General features: G+C 41.6%; 1 protein-coding gene across 1 annotated transcript in view; it reads right to left on the bottom strand.

Moving 5' to 3' along the window:
- SYTL5 (synaptotagmin like 5) overlaps nt 1-20,903 on the bottom strand; it is a 93,465-nt gene that overhangs the window by 45,299 nt on the left and 27,263 nt on the right. Inside the window, exons 2-3 of the mRNA XM_050915035.1 lie at nt 18,179-18,687; nt 384-599 (exon numbers count right to left, since the gene is read on the bottom strand). Of these exons, the coding sequence (XP_050770992.1) occupies nt 384-599; nt 18,179-18,297 (335 nt within the window). The 5' untranslated portion in view covers nt 18,298-18,687. The remainder of the gene's footprint in view (nt 1-383; nt 600-18,178; nt 18,688-20,903) is intronic.

Below are 20,903 nucleotides of genomic sequence, written 5' to 3'. Positions count from 1 at the left end.
CATACAGACCTCACTTGTTCTTAATTCTGTTTTGTTAATTTTTAATTACTTGATTCTTACATTTATGTCTTCATAATGTGAATAGACTGTCACTGGGTTGTAACTGATTTTCTGTCATTTTCAGAGTACTTCCCACCAACAGCTTAGTATCTGTGATGCTTGCAGCTTTCTAAAGAAAGCAAGCTAGTTGAAACTGGCTTGGAACTGGGAAAAAAGGTACTGCAAAATAGTGCAGCAAATAAAATCACCAGATAAGCCTCTTCCCTTGTGTACTTGCTATGCATATGCTTTTGTGCTAAGGGGATGTAAAACAATAACACCAGCACAAAATTACTTATACAGTGGTAATCTCTAAACGTATTTATGAAGGCTGCACAACTTACGCAATCTTGGCACACACCGAGCACTTCCACTGCCCATCAGTTCCCACGACACGACACTTATTGCAAACTCGAAGTTTGCAGGTTTGGCACAGGTCTCCTCTGTCAAAGATTAAGCCCAGACTTTTCTGACAGCGAACACAGATCCTGCTGTTGTCCTGTTGACAATGACGGTTTCCACCCTTCCTTCTCACTTCCAGAAGCTCATTTTTCAATTTCCTAGACATAAGAAAATAAAATCTTTTAACTTGGAGATACAACTCAATGATCTGTAAGAACTTTTTAACAGATTAACATTTAGCACTAAAAACTACAAGACACAAAGAAGTACAATTTTTTTTTTATATTTGCTGTATTTTTTGACACACATATGACAAAGAAGAATAAATCTATCCTCCACCTCTCAGACATGCATCAAGAGGAAAACCTTGTGGTAGATCAGTATAAGTAACTGCAGACAGCTGAGCAGTTCTGGACAATTGGTAAACCATCTTTGCTTGTCCCTCATCAATAATTCAAGTCATGCTGAGCCCAGGTTGACAGCAGCTCAAAATTGGGACTATCCTGTGCATCCACAGAAGGAAAAGAAGAAAATCTTTCCTGTAATTAGTGTGCATTTAATACTATGCCACTGCAGAGTTAGCTAGGAACACATATGCAATTCTGCACCAGCTATTCAAAGCCTAAAAAAACCCCAAACCAAAACATCTAAATAGATAGTGGTGTTATGCTGTGATGCCACAGTTAAAAAAAAAAAAAAAAAAAAAAGAATAATATCAGTTTAAATAATACAACTTGCAGATTACCATTTCTGCCACTGACTCTACAGGATAAAAATATTTGCATTTAAGACCTAACTTTGAAGGCTGCAATTTCAATGGTGCACGAGTTGGGTCCTTAACAAGAAAATAACCATAAGTGAGATGTAACTACTGTATTTCCAACAGCAAAAAAAGGAATTTGAAGAGAAAGAGTCAGGAAGGATATGACAGGAGAGGAAGTTTTCTATGCCTATCTTCCCAAACCAGGGACTCAAGCAGGACCCCATCATAACCCAAACCTCTCACTAAGAGCTCCTTGTACCTTGATTCCTGACTTCAACTCCTGAGCTTTCCCTCCCATGTGCCACAGCCTCTAGCTCTTACCCCTCCCACCCCGACCCACACAACCATCTAGGTTGGAAGGGAATATTGGAGGTCACCTAGTCTAAACTCACAGCCAAAGCAGGGCCAACCAGACTGGGTTGATCAAGGCTTTGTCCAACTGAATCTTCAGTAACAGAGTAACTCCAAGTAAAGAGTCTACAATGTCTCTGGGCACCTGTTCCAGAATCTGACTAACTTTATACTAAAAAAAAAAAAAAAAAAAAAAAAGCCTTCCTGATATCTAACCAGAATTGTCCACATTCCAGCTTGTTCCCATCGCCTCTTCTCCTTTCACTGCGTACCTCTGAAAGGAGTCTGGCTCCATTTTTTCTGTACCATCACACTAAGGACTTGAAGACAGCAATCACGTCTTGCCTTTGCCTTCTCTTCTGAAGGCTAAGCAAATCCAGTTCCCTCTGCCTTTCCTTCTACATCATGTGCTCCAGCCCTCTAATGATCTTGATGGACCTCCATTGAACATGCTCCAGTATGTTAATGTCCATCCTGTTCTGGGGAGCCCCAAACTGGAAACTGTATTCCAGATGTGGTCTCACAATTGCTGAATAGAAGGGATAATCACTGGCCTCAACTGCTAATGTAGTCCTGTATGTGGTCAAAATTGTTATGTCCTCTCATTACTTCTCAGCTGAAGCTCCATCCACTGAACCCCTCTTATCCTCTCATCCATCTCAGCCTTTTCAATAAACAACCTACAGGTCCCCTGCTCTCTCCAGGCTCTTTCCTGACTTCGCCCCACCAAATCCCTCCTATCTCAAGCTCCTCCATCCTTTCAAACCCTTCCTGCACTCCACTCTACCCCAGAATACCTCCTCCCTAGGGCCCCAGCTCAGCAGCTGCTAAGTTGTTCCAGTTTTACGTGCCTGGGTGTTGCTGTGTCCCCATTCCCTCACCCTCCCCTACGCTCTCTTCCATGCACTGCCATCAGCCAAGAGCCTCCAGAGTCCCTCTATCATGAAGCACTTCAGCTTACCAAAATCACAATCTCTGCATACACATAGATGCTTTAAGGGGGATTTAAAAAACCTGGCTCCTAGCTTCACCTAAAGATCAGTAAAAAGGTGTCAGGAAGAAAAACACTTTGGGAAGATAAAACCAATAAAAGATTACAGGTTGCAGCCCAGTGAAGGAGGCCGGGAACATTGCTTAGGCCATCAGGGACTAAGCTCTGACAGAATTAGGTTATTTGTGGATACATTGCCTTGCTAAAAGGTTGGCTAGCATTCTGCTTCCCCACTGGGATCCCACGAACAACAGCTGCTCTGCAGCCACCTGGCCTGCGGATGCTCAACCTCTGACTGCTTTTGAAAAAGGGCATGTCCAATCCCTCCAAGCAGCGACTACAAATCTTGTCAAGCGTTTTCCTCTGCTGGCCTCTATCCAAAAGTGATTTCTTCATTCTGCTTTGGACCCTTCTCCCACATTCAATCCAAACAGCCTTTCTCTCATGCCATAGCCTTCAAAAGTCTGTCCAGGCTTCACGAGCTTTCCTGGTATTTTGCTAATTGTTCTTGCAGTTTATCGATTGCATCTTACATCTACTTACCTCCTGCAGAGACACACTTAGTTACAGGTCCATGTCCATTTTCTTCTTCTGTCAATCAGCCATTTCCAAATGCAGATGGGTGACCTGCACTACAGCAACTGCCAACTGTGCTGCAACATTGCCATTGTGCACAGGGAAGGCAGTTGATCACCACTTTTGCCACCCCCTCCTTGGATCTACCTCCTAAACAAGCCTTCCTTCAAACAGCAAAAGTCAATTTATCTGCTTCTTCTGGACTGAGAACCAAAGGCAAAAAAAAACCCCAAACCCTGCTATTAGAACGCTCTCGACCACACCATTTTAAAAAAGGTACCACATCTATCCACTTGAATAACAAATACACCTTTCAGTGCTTGTGAAGACATCTAATTACCACTGAGGTTATGGTCACTTACATTTCACTAAATATCAAACAACATTCACAAAATGCTTGATGATTTATTGTCTCCCCTCTCAGCAGTGTTAATTTGTCAGAGACAAAGTACTGTGCTACATGGCCCTTTTATTTTAGTACAGCCACTTTCAGTACCAACTGATCTCAGGGAAATTTGTTAAGATTGGATTGTGCTTTCACACATTGAGAGGTATTCCAGCACTTTCCAGGTTCACCCCCAAAGCCCTCTCTGTCACAGGTGAGTGTCCTTCTGCACCAGGAATTCTTAATCTGGCCAATACTTGGTGCTTCTGTCCCTCTCATCTACTTTTTGTCTTCCTGGAGCTTGCTGAAGTCATCCACTTGCCTCTGCGCCAGGTCCACCCAATGAACAGTGCTCAGAGCTGCAACGGGGAACACTGCTGTCAGGAGACTTTCAAGCATGGAAAATGTAGACCCAAGAATAGACCAAGAAAAAGAAGAGGAAGGGCAGATCCAGTTTGCACCCACCACCTGGATCACCACCTTCAGCTGCGCCCATCCATTTCTGTTCTACCTTCCCTCTGTGTGTTGGGTTTGTGTAGCGAGGGAGGGGCTACAGGGCTGGCTCCTGTGAGAAGCTGCTAGAAGCTTCCCTGGCTCCAAACTTGGACCCGCCTCTGGCCAAGGCCGAGCCCATCAGCAATGGTGGTAGTGCCTCTGTGATAGCATATTTAAGAAGGGGAAAAAGACTGCGGAGGGTGAGAGTAAAAAGGTGGAGGAAGATGGAAGAAGAAGAAGAGTTACAGTAGAAAGAGGAGGAGAGGAAGAAGAAGATGGAAGAAGAAGAAGAGGAGCTACAGTGAGGAGAGGAGTGGGATGTGAGAGAAACAACCATGCAGACACCGAGGTCAGTGAGGAAGGAGAGGGAAGAGGTGCACCAGAGCAGAGATTCCCCTGCAGCCCGTGGTGAGATGGCAGGCTGTCCCCCGCAGCCCGTGGAGGGTTAACAGCGGAGCAGAGATTCCCCTGCAGCCTGACAGCAGACAAGGACACACTGTCCAACCAGAGCCCTGGGACTGCTCCTTGCTTCCACGTGGCCTCTTCGGCATCTCAGCCACTCTTTCTACTCACTTCTCATAGGTGAGCTCAAACAGTTGGTCTAACTTACTGGTACAGAGGTAACAGCTATGGTTTATGTCTAAGTACAACAAGCAAACACTAACAGATTCAGCTTTACTCAGCTTCCCCACACAAAACTCTCTCTGCATCTGCACTGGGTTTACACGGCAAGGTTTTGGCAGTTGGGGGTCTTCAGGGGTGGCCTCTGAGAGATGAAATCAGGGGCTGTGCCTTTGCAGGCAGAGCCAGTTCCAGCTGGCTCCAAAACAGACCCACTGCTGGCCAAAGCTGAGCCCATCAGCAATACTGGTGGCACTTCTGCAATAACATATTTAAGAAAGGGGGAAAATGCTGCACAGCAGCTGTGAGACAGAGGAGCGAGGAAAATGTGAAACAGCCCTGCAGGCACGAAGTCAGTGAAGGAGGAGGAAGAGGAGGTGCTCCAGCTGCCAGAGCAGAGATTCCCCTGCAGCCCGTGGAGATCATGGTGAAGCAGGTTGCCTCCCTGCAGCCCATGGAGGACTGTGCCAGAGCCGATATCCACCCTGCAGCCCATGGGGACTCCATGCTGGAGCAGGTAAGCATGCCCTGAAGGAAGCTGCAGCCTGTGGAGAGCTTCTGCTGGAGCAGGCTCCTGGCAAGAACTGCATCCCATGGGGGACCCACACAGGAGCAGTCTGTTCCTGAAGGACTATACCCCCGTGGAAAGGACCTATGCTGGAACAGGGGAAAAGTGTGAGGAGGAAGGAGCAGCAAAGAAAAAGCGTTATGAACTGACCGTAACCCTCATTTCCCATCCCCCTGCACCACTTGGGGCAGGGGAGGAGATAGAAGAGTCGGGAATAAAGGACTGAAGCTGAGCCTGGGAAGAAGGGGGCAGTTGAGGGGAAGGTGTTTTCAGTTTTGTCCTTGTTTCTCTGTATCCTCTTTTTTTTTTTTTTTTGATTGGCAATAAATTAAATTAATTTTCCCCAAGTCATGTCTGTTTTGTCTGTGGTAAGCAATCTCCCTGTCATTATCTTGATCCATGAGTTTTTTCATCTTATTTTAGCTCCCGGTCCTGGTCAGGGAGGGAGCAAGAGAGTGGCTTGGTGGGTGTCTGACAGCCAGCCAAGGTCAACCCACCACAGCCTCTTTTCCTTCTGCTTGTTTGTTCTGGGTCTCCTTCAGCAGCAAAACCAGCTTACTAGTACTGCGGAGACAACTTAGTCTCTGGAGAAGAAGAGGGCAAATCAGCCTTAAACACTGCGCACAAAATGTTCTCTCATTGTTTACCCACCTCTTACCAGAGTTTCATCTGGTCACCAATCCACAATAAGGGCAACTTAGGCATTTGAAAATTTTGGAATTTTTGAATCCCTTCAAAATCCTCTCCCTTCAGAATCATATGATTGATTCAACACTAAAATGATACTCAAAATTTTAAAATCTTATTCGGTTCCTTGGTATGTTCAAGCTTCTCTTTGCAATCACAAAGGACAGGATTTCCTCTTCCCTCTGCTCATTCACAGTGAAACCTAAGAGAAATCAGACGCTGTGGGCTAAGAAAAACATAACAAAGTCCGAGGGCTTCTGACAGTATGATAGAAGCCGGTAACACTGAGACATTCTTATTTCAGCTGGAGCACAGAAATTGTCTTCAGCTAGCTGGACCAGATTCCTATGAACACAGAGTATTTGTTATCCAGTCAGAAGGGAGAAGTTGCAAGCAGAAGAGTTCAAGATAAGCAACTGAATGCTATAGGTCCTTCTAGATTCCCTGAAACACAAGAAAGGAGAGAGGAAACAGTTCTGTGGCACAAAAATCAGAGAAGTACAGCCAAATAAATACACCTGGGCTCACTTAATTTCCTCAAATATTATTTCTCATCATAAAGCTGTATCTTTTCAACAAAATAGCTGATTCTAAATAAAAACATGTTTAAGTTATTAATACGGAAAATTCTTAGGATAAGCCACAGCATTAGGTGGTGAAGAGCATCCGCAAGAACAACTTTTACAGTGTACTGTCCCAAATGTTGCTAAGGTCTTTGGAAGTTTTTCTACAATTAAATGCACCCACTGTTACGTGCTTCATTCTAAAACCAGCATTCAACAAAGCCCTACTCAGTAAGGTCTTATTTTAAAATACACAGAGGAAAAGAACTGCTAGAACTTGCCAAACGGCTTGAAGCACAAGCTCCTTCCATGCACAAGCTTCATCTTTCCAATGCTAAAGTCCACAACACAAAATCACAGAATAGTTGAGGAAGGGTTGGAAGGGATCTCTTGAGACCAATCTAGTCCAACTCTCCTGCTCAAAGCACAGTAAGCTATATCAGGTTGCCCTGGATTGTTTCAACTATTTCCAAGGATGGAGATTCCACAACCGCTCTGGGCAGGCTCATCCTGTGTTCAACCATCCTCAAACAAAAACATTTTTTCTTCTGTTCAGATACAATTTCCTGTACTTCAGTTTGTGCCCACTGACTCTTGTCCATTCACTGGATACCACTCAGAAGAGTCTGGCTCCATCTTCTTTAATGCCCATTAGGCGTTTATACACATTGATAAGATCCCCCTAAGCCTTCTCTTCTCTAGGCTGAACAGTCCCAGCTCTCTCGGTCTCTCCCAATAAGAAAGATGCTCCAATCTCTTAATCATCTTTGTCTCCCTTCACTGTATTTGCTCCAGTATGTCACAGAATCACAGAATGGCTGAGGTTGGAAGGGACCTCTGGAGGTCATCTGGTCCAAGCGCCCTGCTCAAGCAGGGCCACCAAAAGCCAATTGCCCAGGACCATGTCCAGACAGCTTTTTATTGTCTCCAAGGATGGAGACTCCACAAACTCCTGGGGCAACCTATGCCAGTGGTCAGTCACCCTCAAAGTGAAAAAGCGTTTCCTGATGTTCAGATGGAACCTCCTGTGTTTCAGTTTGTGCACATTGTCTCTGGTCCTGTCACTGGGTACCACTGAATAGAGCCTGGCTCCATCCTCTTAGCACTCTCCTTTCAGGTATTTATATATATTAATAAGATCCCCCTAAGCCTTCTCTTCTCTAGGCTAAACAGTCCCAGCTCTCTCAGTCTTTCCTCATATGAGAGATGCTCCAGTCCCTTAGTCATCTTCATGGCCCTTCATTGGACTCTCTCCAGTATATCCATATCTCTCTTATACTAAGGAGCCCAGCAACAGCGTATCTATGAGGATCTTATGGGAGACTTCCCTGTAGTCTAAGCAGGCAATACCCACCGCCCTCCCCTCATCTACCAGGCCAGTCATTCCATCATAGAAGTTTATCAAGTTGGTCAAGCATGACTTCCCCTTGGTGAAGCCATACTGACTACTCCCAATAATTTTCTTGTCCTTAATGTGCCTAGAAAGGGTGTCCAGGATTAGCTGCTCCATCACCTTTCCAGGGATCAAGGTGAGGCTGTCCATGTCTCTCTCGTACTGGGGAGCCCAGAACTGGACCCAGAACTCCAGATGTGTCTCACGAGGGCTGAGCAGAGGGGAAGAATCACCTCCCTTCACCTGCTGGTGATGCTCCACCTAATGCAGCCCAGGATGCTACTGGTCTTCTTTGCCACAAGGGCACATTGCAGGCTCATAGTCAACTTGGTGTCCACCAGGACACCCAGGGCCTCTTCTGCCAAGCTACCTTCTGGGCAGTCAGTGCCAAGCCTGTACTGGTGCACAGGGTTATTCCTCCCCATGTGCAGGACTTGTTGTCTCCCTTTGTTGAACTCCATGAGGTTTCTGTCAGTCCTTCTCTCCAGCCTGTCCAGGTCTCTCCAAATGTCAGCACACTCATATGGTCTACCAACCACTCCTCCCAGTTTTGTATCATCTAAGTTGCTGAGAATGCACTCTGTCCCATCATCCAAGTCATTAATGAAGATCATAAACAGTATTGGCCCCAGTATTGACCCCTAAGGTGCACTGTGCTGCTGGCTGTCCTCCAGCTAGACTTTGTCACTGATCATAACCCTCTCAGTCCAGAAGCTCAGCCAGTTCAGTCTGCCTCACTGTCTATTTACATAGTCTGTACTTAATCTCTGATAACATCCTCATTGACAAACTGGTGGTGTCAAAAGCCTTGCTAAAGTCAAAATAAACAACATCCACTGCTCTCCCCTCATCTACCAAGCCAGTCATTTCATCGCAGGTTATCAGGTTGGTCAAGCATGACTTCTCCTTGGTGAATCCATGCTGACTATTCCTGCAGACCCCTTTGTCCTTCATGTGCCTGGAAGTCGTTTCCAGGATTAGTTGTTCCATCACTTTCCCAGGGATTGAGGTGAGGCTGACCTGCCTGTAGTTCCCTGGGTTTTCCTTCTTGCCCTTTCTGAAGATAGGAATGACATTTGCTTTCCCCTAATCGTCAGACACCTCTCCCAATCATCATGGTCATTCAAAGGTTATCGAGAGTAGCCTTGCAATGACATCAGCCAATTCCCTCAGCACTCATAGGTACATCCCATCATGGCTTACAGACCAGTCCAGTCTGTCCAGTTTGTTTAAATATTCCCTAACCTGATTCTCCTCCACTGAGGGCAAATTTACCTTGCCCTGGACTTTCCCAATGATCTCAGGGGGCTGGGATTCCTGAAGACCTGTCTTACCAGTAAAGACTGAGGCAAAGAAGGCATTGTGCACCTTGGCCTTTTCCACATGCTTTGTCACTAGGACCTCTGTTCCATTCAGCAACAGGCCTACACTTTTCCTAGCCTTCCTTTTGCTGCTGGTGTACTTGTAGAATGTTTCTTGTTGCTCTTCACTTCCCTCGCCAGATTTAAATTCAGGTGGATTTCGGCTTTTCTAATCCTATACTTGCATGCTTAGACTCTCAGGTCACTTATCCCTACTTCCACCTCCTGTATGTTTCCTTTTTATGGCTATGTTTTGTCAGGAGCTTCTTGTTCATCCATGCAGGCCTCCTGCCACCTTTACTTGCTTTCCTGCTTGTCATGATGGACCGCTCCTGAGCTTGGAAGAGGTGATCCTTCAAAACAAACAACACCCAGCGTCGTGTCATGTGTGTGTGTGTCCCCAAAAAGCCTGAACCAAAAAACCCACCCCAACCAGCTCTCTTGGATCTCTCTTCTCCCCAGTACAGTGTCGCATGAGACTCTTCCCAGCAAGTCCCTGAACAACCCAAAATCTGCTCTCCTGAAGTCCAGAGTTGTGATCCTTTTTGCTTTCTTCCCTCCACTCAGAATCCTGAACTCCACTCATGGTGACCACAGCAAGGCTGCCCCAACCTTCACATCTCTGACCTGTTCTTCCTTGTTGCCAAATTTATATGGATATGCTTGGCACAGGCCCTCTTCCACCACATTTTCTTGATTACAAATTTCTCGTGTTCACCTCACCCCACCTAATTTGCTTGCCAATATGGACGACCACCACTTTACTTGATCATTGGTCATTCTCTCTCTACCTCATCTCTTTCATGGTCTCCTGTCAAAACTGAGTTTTTAAGACAGCAGAACTGCCAGCCAATGTTCAATAGAGGTAGTCTTTGAAAGACAATTGTATTTTCACTTTTTATTCAGTTTTGCAAAGATTTGGTCAATCACATACCATAGAACTAAAGGGGCACATTCAAATCAGTTCCAGTTTCTTTTAGGACTTGAACATCTGCATGCAAAACAACAACCTGAACCTTGCCAAAGCGTCAGGGTAACTCAGAACATGAATATTGTTAATCCTCAATCTCAAAAGGGTTAAAATACTAAGCACTAGCAAAGGCTCATTTTTCATACCAGATTTATTTCCAGTGGCTCATTTTTACTTAAAAAATAAAATCAACAGTGACCCGTTGCATTTCAGGAACTCCACAGGCAGTATGATGCCATCTTTTTGGTAATTATCAGTGTGTCCTATAGACTGCATCCAGGTGTCTAATGTTGAAACAAAACCTTCACTGAACTCCTTCCATTCCAGCCTTCTCCCTCCCCCCTGCAACTTTCAGGCCCTTCTGTGCTTAATTAGAAGCACCATTGGGCACAAAGGCTGTGTTTTAAATAGTTCCAATTTAAAATAAGGAAATCTCTATCAGCCCAAACCAATAAACAGTGCATTTTTTAACAAAAGCTTGCTTAGAGATCAACATGTTGAAAAACTTATCAGTATTCTTTTGACATTAAAAAGGCATTATTCCTACTATCCAGTAGTGGTGATTGCAACAGTACTTTCCACTGCTTATGCGATACAAAATCTCAAATTCTTATCAGATGATAGTTGATCTGCCAACAGTACGAATTCTGAAAAGTGTTTGTTTTCTTGTTTTTTAATATAGAGCTGCCTTTGATGACTTTCAGGGAACTGAGATAAAATAAATCAACCCACAGCTTCTCTGCTCACTTAATCAAACAAATAAAATAGAAAAATTAAAAAAGCAAGCAATGTATGGACAGATATACTGGATATGAACTTTCTTTTGGGATTCCCTATACTATTTGTTGAATTGAACTACTGTTTGACTGTAACAAATATGTTCAGATCTTAAGAAAATAAAGAATTAAATGTCTCAAGTGCCAGGAAGAATAGGAGAAAGTGGGTGAGTCATCTGAAAAAAATCCATCATCATAACAGCCTCTAAACAACCATAGCCTAGCTGCACTAGTTAGACGACAATGAAAAGGGATAACAAGTGCAGCATGTAGCTGGACGGACTTACTGCTCCTCTTTATCCCCCAAGACAGGAACCAGCTGTACTATAAACACCCAATTTCTTTTTGCCATTCTAACATTTGAGCTCTCCTTAATTTTAAAGGAATCTAATTAGCCACGCAGTTAGATATTTTTAATCTCAAATACCAAACAAGAATTAATCTTTATCAAATCTCTCCTAGTAATATGAAAGTGAAAATAAACTTAGAAGCCAATTTAATAAGCTGCTGGAGAAAAAGAATCCTATCGTACACTGCAGTTTCTAAACCATCTATTACAACAGCTGTTTAATAGAAGATAGCTATTAAAAAGAAATTTGTTACTGCCTGTCCTGGTTTCAGCTAGGACAGAGTTAATTTTCTTCCTAGTAGCTGGTATAGTGCTGTGTTTTGGATTTAGTAGGAAAATAATGTTGATAACACACTGGTAGTTTTAGTTGTTGCTAAGTAGCTTTTATACTAAGTCAAGGAGTTTTCAGCTTCTCATGCCCAGCCAGCAAGAAGGCTGGAGGGGCACAAGAAGCTGGGAGGGGACACCGCCAGGACAGCTGACCCAAACTGGCCAAAGGGATATTCCATACCATATGACATCATGCCCAGTATATAGACTGGGGGAGTTGGCTGGGAGGGGCGGATCGCGGCTCGGGAACTAACTGGCCATCGGTCAACGAGTGGTGAGCAACTGCATTGTGCACCACTTGCTTTGTACAGTTTAATTCTTTTAGTATTAATATTGTCATATTATTATTATCATTACCATTGTTTTTCATTCCTTTCTGTCCTATTAAACTGTCTTTATCTCAGCTCACGAGTTTTTTTTTCCTGATTCTCTCCCCCATCCCAGGGGTGGGGGGGAGCGAGCGAGCGGCTGCGTGATGCTTAGTTGCCGGCGGAGGTTAAACCACGACATTGCCAAGGATAGCAGAATATTTAGCCATTTTTCTAACTGTGAATTTATATTAAGATCCCTCTACTGTCTGAGAAAATATGTTAAGAGCATTGGAGAAGAGTTCTGTTGTAACTAGTATTCCAGGTAACACTGAATGACTTAATTTAAGCCTTTCCAAATGGGGCCTAGAAGGCCCATATAAAATATCAAAGCAGGAAACAAACAAACAAAAGACTTAGCCAACACTGAATTTGAGAAATGACTCAGATCCTAGATTAAGTCCATCTAATAAGTAAATATGAAAACCTGATGCCTTCAAAAGATGAGGAAAAAAATGCAGGCAGCAAGGACCGCAATTCTACAAAACCCAAACCAAGGAGCAGCAAGCAGTCGTAGCTCTTGGCACAGTTGCCCACCGCCTGCAAGAGGCACAAAAAAGGCCCTAAAAGAGTCTGACTCTTCCCTACTGACGCTAAAAGTCACGAGGCAGTCAAAGGTGCTCGTTCCCTCACAAATGCAGCCTCCAGAGATGGAAAATTCCCAAACTCTTATAAGCCCGCAAAGAGGAAGAGGCAATGAGAAGCCTTAACAGATCAATTTTTTCTTAATAGTATGCTTTACCCTAGAGAACATTTATTCCCCAAATACAGAAAAGTAGAATAGCTATACTGCTGCAAGAGGCAAGACACTCACTGCTCAAGGCATTCACTTAAATGAATGCCATCATTTCCTCTAACTTTGTAAGCATGATTCACTTGCTTTGAGTCAGGTAACTTTTTTTTTTTTAAAAATACCAATTTGATTTTTTTTTCTTTAATTTCGGTAGGATTTTTGAAAACTTTTTATTTTGAAGCATTTTTCAACCTCATCTCCTCTCCCTTTTTTGAAAAACCGCTATCAAATGCAATGGCATACATGATTCCTCAGTTTGATTTTCAAATTTCTCCTGCATCTTCCTTCTCCCCATTTCAAAAACCTTTTTCATCTTAAGTTGTAGAGCAGCAGAATCCAAGTATTCCTAATTTAATTTTGCCATTCTAAATTTCCAGAGTTCAAAGAGTCATTAAAAATTACAGTTTAAAGAAAAAACAAAACCTATCCTCAACCAACTATAATTAAAGACTTCAGCAGGAAAGAAGTTTAAATATAGGATATTGTTCCAGTCTTGCACCCATTCTTAACAAAGTTCTGTTTCCTGCACAGATGAGTTGACACATCCTCCTTCTGAAGCTGTGCAGCTGTTAACTTAGATACTAGAGAATTTTTCTCTGTAGGAACTGGTATCAACATACTTCTGGAGGCTGAGGGACAAAGGAAATTTCCTCCCCAGACTGATTCCCAGTACCTTCTCCAAATTCAACCAGATTCCCTCCACTGTCTGACACATTATGTGGAAAGTAACAGTAAATATTATCGACAATTCACAAAAGGATGGGCTATTACCAGTTTCCATTGAGATCTCCTTGCATTGTAAAATCTAGCCATTTGAATACCAGAAGTATTTTTTAGGTTCTTATTTTATAAGCACAGATTTTCACATTTTGCTTATGTAACAGATCTGTATGATAAAAAACTATCTTAAGAATATCAAGTATGGGGGTATATTGGTGACAACGAAAGGAAACGGGGAAAGGCAAAGAATGAATTTGCAAAGGAAAAGAGAACTGGTGTAATGCATGGCAGAATAGAGTCTAGTGAACAGAAGGAAAGGAGGCATGGGAACTGAAATAATATGGGATACTATAATGATGACAAACTTCCACAGATGAACCTTTTTCTGAGTAACTCCCTCATCCTCTCAACTAAAAACTGTTACTAAGATTTTTAAAAAATAAAATAAAATGCAAATTGCTTGTTGGTTTCTTACTAGTCTTTGATAAAATAAATTGTACCCAGAGTATAAGAATTAATCACCATCAGAAATTCTTTCACCAATGGAGGATCTTCATTCTCGAAGAACATTGGAGAGCAAAACAGGCATCTCTGCCCTTAGAGTACTGGCAATAGTAACTACTTTGGATGGAAAAGTCTCTGGTTCAAAGAATAACAATATGTTAAATTCACTTGACAAATGAGATAGCTGCCAGACAAGCAAGCTCCTAACTTCCCATACACGTGTGGATGAGCAATATGCTTTAACATAAGGACTCTTCCCTTCAAACATTTATAGGCAGTTTTGCAAAAACACAGACCATATACCATACTATATACTATCTTGCAATCATTTTGTGCTTATAAACAAGTCCAAATGTCTACTCAGCAGGTAAGTCAATTTCCATTCCTGTTACTCAAACTTTTCCCCCCCCCCTTAAAGTACTTGCCTGTAGTTACCACATGGCGTATCCATGCTAACAGTTTCTTCTATATTGTAATGAAGTTAATACCCTAAATTGCTTCTATGGATCTCTTCAGACTGATAAGGAGATGCCATCTTAGTTAACTGAAAAGACAGGAATGCCAACTTTCCTTGTCAACACAGATCTGCGGCTGGTGCAATTCTTACACAACTTCTGGCAACTTAAATGCTGAGGGAATGATTCAAGTAATAACCCAATAAAGCCTTATCCTTGGAAGTAATTGGCATGTTCCTTCTTTGTTTTCTCAGTTCAGCAATTACTATGCTGGTATCTCCTCTTCTAAAAGCATGGTATTCACAGCTGCGCTTCGTAAAGAATAAAAAGAACTTTTGTATTTTAAACTCTGTCTAGGAAAACAGTCAAGGTAAGAAGGCAACGTACATTAGCAGTAAGTGCATCATGCGTGTTTGCTCTGTGGTAACATAATAATATTGAGATGAAGAGCTAGCTCCAAATGCAAAATGCTATGACCATCAGACCCAGTTCCCTGTGTAACACCACAGCTGGGAGGATGCATTGGGGCTGCTGTTGGAACAGAAACAAACCAACAACAGTTAGATGAAGCACACCTAGTACATAGTACACCCCCCTTTCGGCAAATACATTGATTTAGTATTGATTTCATGACTTGTGACACTACACGTTAAATGCGATATGGGTTTTCATAAAAAGGGTCTTAAAAGAACAAAACTATTTAAAAATAGTAAAAGGATGGGGAAATAAGGAAAAAGATACGTGTTTCAGTCCAAAACATTCAGTTCAGAATGTCTTGACTGACATTTTCTGGATGCAAGTTTCTCCCAGCAACTCACATGTTAAAACAAACCCTACATTTTTTTACCCTCAGTATGGTCAAGTTCACTATTTTTAGCTATTTGAGCTCTATGTAATTTAATTATTTCACCCAAATAATCTTAGCATTTGAAAACAATCACGATGGTCATTCGACTGATGTCTAAAGCATCGTAGAGCAATGTTTAGAACACTGTAGGTTATTTGCACAAGTAAGCTACTAACAGCTTTAAATCAATATTCAAAGAAAAATTCCAGTCACACAACATGCACACTTAAGAACATAAACCCTAATATTTATTAAGCAGGTTGCTTATTTGTATTATCAAAACTAGATCACAGAAAGAGTACTTGCTGCCTTCTGTGTTTCTCTCACATGTAGGTGAAATATTTGTACATCAAATAAAAATACAAGAACAGCCACCTGCACTCCAGAACACAGGTATGAGCAGTGATAGTGAAAATAACTCTTAACAATTTCATTATTAGGACATCCTCTACACTTACTATTGCTTTCATGTTGAATAGAAAGACCCTTTCAAGTTAGATGGCTTTTGAAGACTAACAGGAACAGAAAAAACAATTATCAAGATAGATTCAGAAAGAGTGGAACAGACTAAAAAAAAAATCTTCAGTACAATGTACAAGTAAGCATCTTGCCAGAATGAAAAATGCCTTGAAAATAAATACAAAGCGACGACTTCTTCTGCAAAGTACTTCAATAAAATACATAACAGATTGCACCAAATGGAATTCCAAAGACAACAAATGTTCCTCTGAAGTATACTTATAAGCCATAATTAAAGATATCCTTGCCAAGCTGTATTCAGAAAGAAAAATTATGAATTCTCCTAGGAAGCAGTTACCCACCCAGTTCTTTATAGTTTGTATATCTTGGAAGTCTTTTATAGACTACATTCCACCATTATCAGGCACAGTATGGTCTAATGACAATTCTCCAAATATAGGCTGAATCTGAAACCAATTGGTTCATGTACAGGTGCTAGAAGTATGCATAAGCATCATGTTGCATTGTTAGTTATCCTAATTAGCATTATATTTCAAATTAACTTCATTTTCAGCCTTTTCTTAGGGTGCTCTTTCCATTTGTACCAAAACACAGATAAGCCAGTACCACCTGTTGCTTTACGGAACTGCATCCTCCAGAGGTGCCTTGGGTTCTCAAACTCAGTAGGTTTGGCAGAGTGACTTCCAGTAGTGTCAAAAAAAGCAAAAAATTAGGGGTTTTAAGACATCATATTAAAAAAAACAACAAAAACCCAAACCAAACAAACAAAAAAAACCCCCACAAAACCTCAGGAGTTTCAAATTTCTACTCGAGATTGGGAAATGACAGTAGTAGAAAAAAAGCTTTCTGGCGGTTTGGGAAGCTAGTGATCTGATACACTGCTGCGCTTCATACCGATGCCTTTGATCGATGACTACTGGCATGTCACACATTTCCAAGGCCACCACCTTAGAAAACTGAAATACTTACTTTGAAATGCTTATCCTACTACAAAACAGAGCACAATGCCTGGAACAAACAGTGCTCCATCTGTTTTCTTGTGTTCTATTTTCTTCTTCATCTGACAAATCATGAAGGACATGAAATGATTAATTTGCCCACACCACCATAAAGAAACATATTTCCTTCCAGTCTTGCAGCAGAAGCAGCAACCAGTTTTAGCCCACTCCATTTAGATGAGCCACGACATTTCCCCAATTAACGGGCTGCACACCAATAGGGGCATTGCACGTAGACTTGGTTCTCTCAAGGTAGAAAGACTTCCAAAACCAGTGGCTAACTCTGCATGAATTTCCAAATGATAGTTTTATACAAAAGAAGCCTCAGCAGGTGTTGAACGTACATCTCTGCGATGCACAATGTCTAAAATGCTTTTTAGCAAATCAAAGGGAAGAACAATGCAGCCTGGCCTTGGAATACACAGACAGAAACCAGCAAAGGCTGGAAATCTTCCCTTTGTCATCCGTTACACTCAGCAGCCTCACCAACACCAAGTGCTGCATACATCCACGCTAAGCCTGTTTCTCAGAACCAGCACTGTATGAAAGTTTAAAAGGGCAGTGGGAAGAAGCGAGAGGAAGCAGCAACAACATACTGGAAAAGCATGTGAACCTTTGCAGAACTGATACTTAGCTGAACTAACTCAATTCGAGTCATCTAAAATAGCTGACTCTCAGCCTGCCTCCACACATTGTTCTCTGAACTTTGATTTTTACCTTTTTTCCTCAGAAAAGAACACATGGACTCTATTAATACCCTGAGTCTCTACTACTCCCATCAGCAACTTTTGAGATCCATACCTGAGATTTTCAGTTTTATTTATTTATTAGTAAATCTAAGTTATTTGAAAAATGAAGTGTCCCCCCTCCTCCTCCTATTCTGTAAATACTGCAACAGAAAGAAAAAGGCCACTATCTCGCATTTGCCCCATGTTGTATGGACTCCTGTACAGAGGCAGACACCTACTTTCTCTCCCTGTGACACCTTCCAAACTTCCCCTCCCGCAGTCAGCTCTGAAGGCACAAAGCATACAGCTCCTCTCAGAGGAAGAAAGTTCAAGAGCCTTACTAAGGCCTTCCATTCACAGGGGGGAAATTCAGCCAAACTGGGCAAAATCTACAGAATCTGAAATTTCAAAACCACTGCTGTGTATTTTTGCACTTGTTCTTTCTTACTCTTTTGCCTTGAAGCAATGGACATAATCTTTTGTTTATAGAGGGCCACACTAGCAAGCAATTTTCTTTTTAACATCCTTTACTTTCACTTATGATTAACTGTGCCACCTCCCAACACTCATCTTTCTCCTGAGGCATCTAGAAAACCTTCACTGATTACCACAAAAATATCTATACTATGGACCATGTTTTTAAGAACAATAATAAAACAGGTTACCTTATCCTTTTATCTTCAACTTTTTTCAGATACTCATCTCTCTTCAATACTCCCAATATCGTTTCCCTTTCATGTTCCAACAAAAATGACAAATTGATGATCTCCAACTGCTTCGTCATGATTCTTCAGCAGCCACTCTTTCAATGACTGCTTTGCCCAATCAATTCTTCCAACAATTTATTTGCACAAGTCCAAAGGCACGTTTGTGTCAGAGTTACAAGATCCACACAGTCAAGAGGTATTTTGAAAAATGCTTCTTTAAGTTAACCAGGTGTCAAGATTGTATTACCTTGCTGTCCAACTACGCAAAACATAAAGGTTTCTTCTTTGTTTCTTCCTCAAGAAAGCCAGTTATTTTCCTGGTTACTGAATGCCCTTGTGTCCTGGCCGACGCTCACCGGCACACTGCAGGCCTTCAGACTGCATTCACAAGCAGCTGCAGAATCAACTTCCTGGCATAATTGTACTTGGGAGCCACAAAATAGCTGGGTGTATTTATTTCAAACTACCTGAAAGTCAAAACAAACAAGCGTAGGTGATTTTGACATTACCATCATGGTCTGATTTGAGAAAGGCTTAATCTAGTAATGGTTTGAAAGCCACCAAAGAATGGCTTGCAGACTATCAGGTTATCTCAGGGGCTACTTATACATCACGTTTTCTATGTTGTTACTTATTTACTCACTAATGTGTGATTATTATGATCCCACAAGGGCTCTGCAATTATCTTCCTACTGCAATACATTTAAATGACTATATTCACCATGTAATACTTCCATCCTAACAGTAATAAGCATGGGGGCGGGGCGGGGAGGAATGATTCTACTCATTTCCCTGAGATTACTTTAAGGGTAAAAATAAACAAGTAGAAGGGCTTCAGAGGACAGCACTAAAGGTAAGACTCACCTCAAAACAAGTATACACCTGCCTCTCAGCAAGTCATCCATTACACTCACTTCACAGTCAATTTGGAGAAATAGGAACTTTCAAGCAGTGATTTATCCACTTACTGCAGACATTTAATTTAGGATGACATGTTCTAGAAATGCCCATTCCCTTCCAGTAAACACAGGAAGAACTTGGAGTGACTTATTAACGTGTAGCCACCCAGAAGTAAGACAAATTTAACTTTTTTTGGGGGGGGTCATTTCTAAACAGAAGACAACTTCCAAACAAAACCGTAAGAGGCACCCTAGTGCATACTGGAGCTCTGAACTTGACCCTACTTGGAAGAGTCACCAGGAAGCTACTTGGAAAATATCTAAAACGTCTAGTTAACTCGTTGGAACATCCAGCCCTCACAGTCTCATAAGTAAACACAGAGTTTCAGATCGAAACAAGGCATGACCTCCGAGGCACTTTTCCTTAAAAAAATTAAGCTGTGTGAACAGAAGCACATTGTACTTTGAAGCATACACACATTATATACAGTATACAAACATAAACCCATTTATACACAAAAAATGCATCCACATCATCATACATAAGTGCAAATACATACGCGTGCATACATAGGTGCACATATGCTATAAGATAATGCAGATTTATTTTATATTATGCATGCTGGAAGAACTAAAAAAGCTTTTAAGAAATTTAATTTTTTTTTTAAAGCAGCCCTTGCTTCCCTAGCTTTCAACAGTTTGGAAAGGTTTTGACAAAGATAAATAGCACAGAGAATCGAAGGAGTAGTGTTCACAGTCTAAAACAACTATGGGTATAAGACAAGATATCCTTCTGTTTCCCTTCCTAACAACCACTGAAGGAGCAAATACTGTTGCCAATGGCATCAAATGAAATTCTTGTGTTGCTTTTCACCAACTACTTCAGAATATGAGTTTTGAAATACCCCATTCCCCCAGTTATCTGACTATTTATTAGTAAAGGATACAAATGTCACAATTTAAGTTCAAAGGACATTTTTCCTCATATTAGTCTTACATGAGCATGGGAATTTCTTCTGATATTTTATAACCTGTTTCAATTAATCTTTAAAATTTTCAAATTAATAAAAAAATCATAAAGTATACACAACTGGCATGTAAGTATTTTCATCTATTTTTTTCTTTCTTTCCTAAGAAAACAGTAATATAGATCTTACTGTTTCTGCAATACAGATCCAACTATCTGTGTCACTTTCATCAGGCAAGAAAATGGGACAGAAAGTCATACACAAACTGAAAGCACACATCAAGTCAATGCAAGGCAGAAATACAAGGCAGGATTGCCAATTATGAGCTTACTGTTACTGAAAATTGGGAAACAAACCAACCACAGACTACTACTTCTGGCTAGATTGCTCTCTTAAACTTATAAAAGCCAAGTAATAGAAACACACATGGAAAAAAAATTTACTTTGATTCTCTGCATTTGTTTTAATAGAAAAAAAAAAACCCAAACCACTGGACCATGATGTTTATTCTTAAATTCTTGAAAATGGTGTTTCTATTAATACCATAAGGCCAAGTTACTTGTAAGCAAAAGGAAGAAATCCAACATGTGAATTATACTTTGTTACTATCAAGAAGGCTAGCTTCTTTCTTGAACTGCCTAGCAAAATGCCTGATGAAAACAGTACTTTCATCCCAACTGGATCCTAACATCACTGTGCTAGGGAGCATGGGGCATTGGCATAACACGAACAGAGCCAAGTTCAGCAGTCAGAGAATAAACTAAGTTGCTTGGCTGGTCAAGGTGCTCTGAATTTCTGTTCACAAGTTTTCCTTGC

This window comes from Gymnogyps californianus, chromosome 1 (assembly GCF_018139145.2).
Source record: "Gymnogyps californianus isolate 813 chromosome 1, ASM1813914v2, whole genome shotgun sequence".
NCBI lineage: Eukaryota > Metazoa > Chordata > Aves > Accipitriformes > Cathartidae > Gymnogyps > Gymnogyps californianus.
Note: the sequence above shows the minus strand (reverse complement) of the source record. Positions and strands in the feature narration are given on the sequence as shown.